Here is a 6000-nt window from a genome sequence, read left to right as displayed (position 1 = left end):
ATTACCTGTAAAGTGGTTTGAGTGGAGTGTCCAGAAAAATGTTATATAAGTATAAGCAATTATTCTAAAATTATTAATTATTATTATCCATTCTTCCTCTGTTCTGGAGCCCACTCTCGGTCCCAGGCCTAGTCAAACCTGTCCCACAATCCTACAGTATGTCTCCTTTGAACTGTGTTATTAATGAGCATCTATGCAAACAGTGTGTCAAACCATCTTTGTGACTGCCAACTGTCCTACTGTTTGCCCCTGGAAGTCCTGATGTGATGCTGATTAGAGGGAAAGCTCAGAGAGCAAAGAAGAAAGGACAAATAAACCAACTCTGATAAAGACACTGGCCATTGTAAACAAACCTAAAGTCAATATAGTCACTGAAACATGTTGCCCAACATCCAATTTGTCACTGTGACAGTATTATGGTTTATTTTATTTAATGATCATGTAATAAATCAGTCAGGCAGAAGAGAGAGTTACACTGATATTAAAAATGTAAATTAAACAAAATTAAAAGTTATTGTCAGTGTTATTCAGGACGTTCTGGACAAACTTTCGCTCTCACATTTTCTTGCTATCAATTCAATTCAAGGTGCTTTATTAGCATGGCCGATGGGTACAATCAGTGTTGCCAAAGCAAATAAAAATAATGAAATTCACATGAATAAAATAAAAAATAAAAGTAAAATAAAATCTACAGACATATTACAGACAACAAAGACATATCATAAAATATTTACATATACTGTAGACAGATGGAGCATTATTGGGAGACAGACTCACTGCTCCTCAGGCTGTGACAGGAGATCACATACTGGGCTGCCAGTTCAATTGAGTTCCCTCCTCCCTCTCCCAGTAGGATTGGAACCCGTTGGGATTCTGGCAGGTGTGGGAACTCTGGGATTAGATTTCTGAATTTCTCCCCGCTGGCAGTGGGAGCACAGCTTGTCCTCTCTGGGCAGCCAGGTCTGCCTGTGTTGCCCAGTTTCTATGGCCAGGTTGTGGTCACTGAGCCTATACTTCTTCAGTGTCTGTTTCTTTTTGCTGTTTCTTACCTTGGTCAAATATTCGGCTAGTGTGTATTGTCTGTTAAGGGTTCTGTAGCATTCCAGTTTATGTTGTGTTTGTGTGTGTGTGTCCCAGTGTGTGAGATTTTGCTGTTTGATCTGTGCTGTGATGTGCTTGAGTCTGAGTTGTGGTGCTCTAGCAGTGCTGTCCTGAGGCTGGCTGGTGTCAGTGTGGTATCAACACACTAGTTTTGCACACTTATTTTTTTTCTTTTATATTTGTATAATTACGGTAGAAAGATCAGATACGCCCACTCTCACTCTTCCTTGGTTTCTCATTGCTGATTGAGTCATTTTCAACTCGTGACCATATGATGTCAGTGAAAGAAACTAAAGGGGACTTAGCTTTTTGAGGGGGTAAGGAAATAAAATTGTTTCTTTTTATTATTCAGGCATAAATGTATGATCTTAAAACAACGTATAATAAGCGTGCATATCAAGAATACATTTTGTAAAGCTAAATAAATTACGTTGAACAACGTGCCTTGAAATAAACGTTTTGCTGCGATCTAGTGCGTTTTGTTTCACTTGAGTTTCCAAAACAGGAACAGTACCATATCGCTAATTATTATTGGTCGCCAATTTCAATGTTAAGCTTTGTGGCTTTACCTAACGGGGTTATAAATATGTTATGACCGTTAGACCTGAAACATTTCACACAATACGCCGGTAAATTTCAATAATGATGTGAAACAGAAATAATCAACGTTTCTTCCGCTCAGGCGTCTCTTGGTAAATACTGCATTAGCTACTTCTGTCTGTAGAGCGGTAAATCGTTCATGTGTGCTACGCGATCATACACTTAGTTCTGTTTTTCAGTAAGCTACTATAATAGATAGTGGTGTTTCCATCGGAAATAATGTGCGCCACATTTTCTAAACTGGCATCCTACTGGCCTTGTCTGATCTCCTCAGTTTGCATATTCGTTGTATTTGTGGGAGATTTCCTACTCCAGCGGCGCTGCGTGCCCGCAACGCCGTCACGCTCCCAACCAAAGGCACATGTGTTACAGTCGAATTCTGTTTCCTCCTACGGTACCGTGTGCTCGTATTTGATACCTTTTCATGTTTTTAGCAAATGATTAATTTTCTTTTTTGAACCGGAGAGCACGAACAGATTCCAACGTAAATCATGTATACAGTCGAAAATAGTTATTTGAGCAAAACGGGCGAAGAAAATTAAATAATGAATTAGATGTGGTTTTCATTTTACCCAGTTGGACACGTTCGCTATGATGTTTCTGAATTTATAACCAGGTTGTTAACTGTAGTAAATCCTGTAGTGTAGTGGTTTCAAGGTCTTTGGCTCTGTGAGGGGTTATGTACAGTACAGCAACACAATTACAAGAATTCTACTTCTTGAGTCAAGGGTGGGTAACCTTGTCTTACTCGGTGAAATTCTGGAGACGTTTTTTAGATATTTTCTAAGAATTTCGAAACTCTTGATTACTCAGTTTTACCCATTGAGCTCAGGCTAAACTCTCTTAGACGAAATGTTCAGAAGTCTTGCTTATTGATTATTATCTATAATTGGTCTATTATCTACATTTCACATCTTTAGTTTCCTTTTCCCTATACGTTAAAGCCTTAGTCCATAGTCCAAACTGAATAGCCAAAGCACACCAGAGAACGGTTAATCATATATGTAAAAGTATACTACTCCTGGGATACGTTTTTAGGAAATAACAAAAAAAAGAATTAAGGTATAAAAAGTGATGCTACTCTGCTAAACCTGAGACTTTATTGAATTGAAAGACACAAGATTAAAGAAGTAACAGTTTGAATACCGTTGCCCATATCCGGCTCATAAAATCCTCTAGTTTGTTTCTGAATAGTTCTGTACATAAGGAGGCCGACTGTATTTGCATGTCGCTATACATAGCTAAAGGCAGCTTCCTTGTGAAACTGAGACGTTTGCTGTTCCTTTCTAAAAAACGGTTAAGCGAATCACAATTTTAAACGAGCTTAAAAACTTCACGATTAATACAGAGGCATTAACTTAATAACAATATATTAGTGATTTTCTTTGCTACTAGATGTGCAGTTGTTTTCCACGATGGGAAATTGCAGACTTATGCTACTCAGTGAATACATTGCAGCAGACCACAAGCGTGCCCTGTTCTGTACTGAACACTGTTTAACCACGAAGCAATGCAGGAGGCCTGAGGTGCACTCTGAAGCTGAAAGGATGTGCTTTGTTGTTGGCAGGTGCTGTTGAGAGTCTCTTTTGAAGAGCAGATATGCAGAGCACAGCAAACTATCTCTGGCTCATGTCAGACCTTCTTGGGCAAGGAGCAACCGCAAACGTGTACCGTGGGAGACACAAGGTCAGTGGGGTCCCCGATGCCTTATTGACTTACAACATCAGGGATGCATTAATTATAATAAATAAGTGTTACAGCTAGATGGGGGTGATCCACATTCAACATCTAAGTGGTATCAACATTTGTTGTAGTGGGTCTGAGACATGTTGAACAAGGAATCTGTCTGGTTCACATTGGTAATTAAACCCCCAGCCCCCACACCCCATTTCTGCCTGGAATATATATGCCCTTAACATCTTGAATTATCATGGAGAGTATAGACAGTACAGGTCTGGATCAGGGCTTGAATTCAAGGTTAGCACTTAGGCATCAACTCTGAATCATCAGATTTTTAACGTCTTAGTGGGTACACACACTGGAAGGAAATATAAAAATGGAAAAACAAACACATTTCAAGAGCTTGCATATATATTTCCAAAGAAATATATTCAATTCAAACTGTGTTTTGCTATGTTTGTTTATTTAGTTAATGGAAGAATTACTGACAGAATTATTAACGTACACTTTTATACTGGCAATCTTATTCTGGAAAAAAATCTGGAAGAACTATAGACTTGAAGTAGGATTGGTATTAGCCAGTTGGTGTTACCTGTGATTTCTGATGTGAATGCTTTGACACTGCCTGGCTTTAAGGGGAAGTAAAACGTCAGTTTCCCCTCAGTTCAGCTCAGATTACCCATTCATGGCTCCAAAGTTGAATCCACATGTACATCCTCATCCACTCATTTGAGGAGCACTCTAATGTGAAAGAAAAAAAATGTTTTACGCGTGCCAGAACAAATCAAATGTGGGTGGCAGCCTATCCGTCCATATTAATAAAAGCTCTCTCATCGTTTACTGTGTTTTGTCTTGAACAGAAAACTGGGGACCTCTATGCTGTCAAGGTTTTCAACAACCTGAGTTTCCTGCGGCCCCTGGATGTGCAGATGAGGGAGTTCGAGGTGCTGAAGAAGCTCAATCACAAGAACATTGTGAAGCTCTTTGCTGTGGAAGAGGAGGTAGGTGTTCTGCCTAAATGGAAGCAAATGTGTTTTCTGCTTGGTTTTGGAAAAATTAGTAAGACGCTTGGGCCTGCAATGTGAATATGGTGCAGTTTTGTTAGGAGGTTTGTGATTTAGACTGGTGCAGTGGTTAGCATTGCAGCACTGGGGCCTTGGGTTCGATTCTTGAACTGGAGTGCTCTCTCTCTGCATGGAGGTTGTATGTTCCCCTTCGGGTGCCTCCCCCAGTCTAAAAACATATAGGTAGGTTAAAGATGTTCAAGTAGGGAGCTGTGTCAGCATGCGTTGGTAGCAAAGGAACAGGTAAAGGCCAATTCCAAGCTGAAGAGAGAAGACATACAACGTTTCAGCTGTGGATCCTTCCTGAAGAAGGCTCCACAGCCAAAACGTTGTGTCTCTTCTTTTCTGTTCAACATAGAGTAAACCTTTACCTGTCCCTTTACAGCTAGGTTAATTGGCTTCTGCGAAAATTGGCCCTGGTGTGAGTATGTGTTTCTGTGTCCGTGTACCCTGCCTTTTGCCTGTTGCTTGCCGGGATAGGCTCGGGTTCCCCCACAACCCTGTATTGGAAGAAACAGGTAGACAGTGGATGGAAAGGTTTGTAATCTAAGATGACCTGGACTGAGAATTAATCAAGAAATTGCAGTATTTATGTTCAGCTCTCAGCTGTTGGCGAAGAGACAAAATGATAGAAATAATCCCTAATGAATTGCATTAATATAGTACTTTCCATCCCAAAGCATTCCAAGGTTCTTTACATAGGGGAGACAAACCACTTCGTCAGCCTGTGAAGCGCAGCACCAAGCTGGGTTATAAGTGGCAGCCATTTCCACTATACATCAGATCAGGTGGAGAAGTGAGAAGAGGTGTCACCAGTTTTATAAAGGGGGAAATTTAGAAAGGTTAGATTGTGTAAACCCAGTTTAACATTTCAAATAAAGAATGGCACTTTGTATAGCACAGTTTCCCCTGTTAACATACTGGGGCATTGGTTCAGAAGTTTTTAGCCAAAGAGAACAGCACCAACCACTAGTCCACCAACAACATTTACTGCAGCAACATAACTGTCTGTAAAGGTCTCTTTTTACAGTACTGCCCGGGTCCAGTCTTGGATAGATTCTGCGATCTGACCTGGCTACAATGTGGTAAAGTTGGTGTTATAAGCAGTGATGACCTCAAAGCTTCTGGCTCTATGTGCTTATAAGAGTAGCGTCTAATCTACTAAAGAAAAAAATGAACTAAAATATAAAATATTTTAAAACGGAAAGCAATTGTATATGCGATGAATCCTTGAACTTAGGAAGTCATTTTTGTTGGGATGGCACAGTTTATTTTCTGTCCCTCCCCCTTCTTTGGGTGCAGCTATCAACTAGCCCCTTCAAAGATGCATTTAAATCTATTATATTTGAGAAATAGATCACCTAGACATAATAGGTATTTTTTTTGTCGTTCAGGAGCTGGGGAGTGCAAATAATATATCTATTTGTTGTCATGAGCTTTAATGTACAGTGTAAACTTTGATTTGATTGCTTCCCACAGGTATACTATACAGAAAAATATTTTTTGATACCCCAGGTTTTTTTTATGGCAGTTGCTGTATTGTGCTTGCATTGTT

General features: G+C 39.8%; 1 protein-coding gene across 1 annotated transcript in view; it reads left to right on the top strand.

The window, feature by feature from the left end:
• The first annotated feature begins 1330 nt into the window (after positions 1-1330).
• The window catches only part of tbk1 (TANK-binding kinase 1), a 28412-nt gene continuing 23742 nt past the window's right edge, over positions 1331-6000 (top strand). Inside the window, exons 1-3 of the mRNA XM_088644760.1 lie at positions 1331-1418; positions 3269-3387; positions 4242-4382. Of these exons, the coding sequence (XP_088500886.1) occupies positions 3301-3387; positions 4242-4382 (228 nt within the window). The 5' untranslated portion in view covers positions 1331-1418; positions 3269-3300. The remainder of the gene's footprint in view (positions 1419-3268; positions 3388-4241; positions 4383-6000) is intronic.

This window comes from Lepisosteus platostomus, chromosome 9 (assembly GCF_059453375.1).
Source record: "Lepisosteus platostomus isolate fLepPlt1 chromosome 9, fLepPlt1.hap1, whole genome shotgun sequence".
NCBI lineage: Eukaryota > Metazoa > Chordata > Actinopteri > Semionotiformes > Lepisosteidae > Lepisosteus > Lepisosteus platostomus.
Note: the sequence above shows the minus strand (reverse complement) of the source record. Positions and strands in the feature narration are given on the sequence as shown.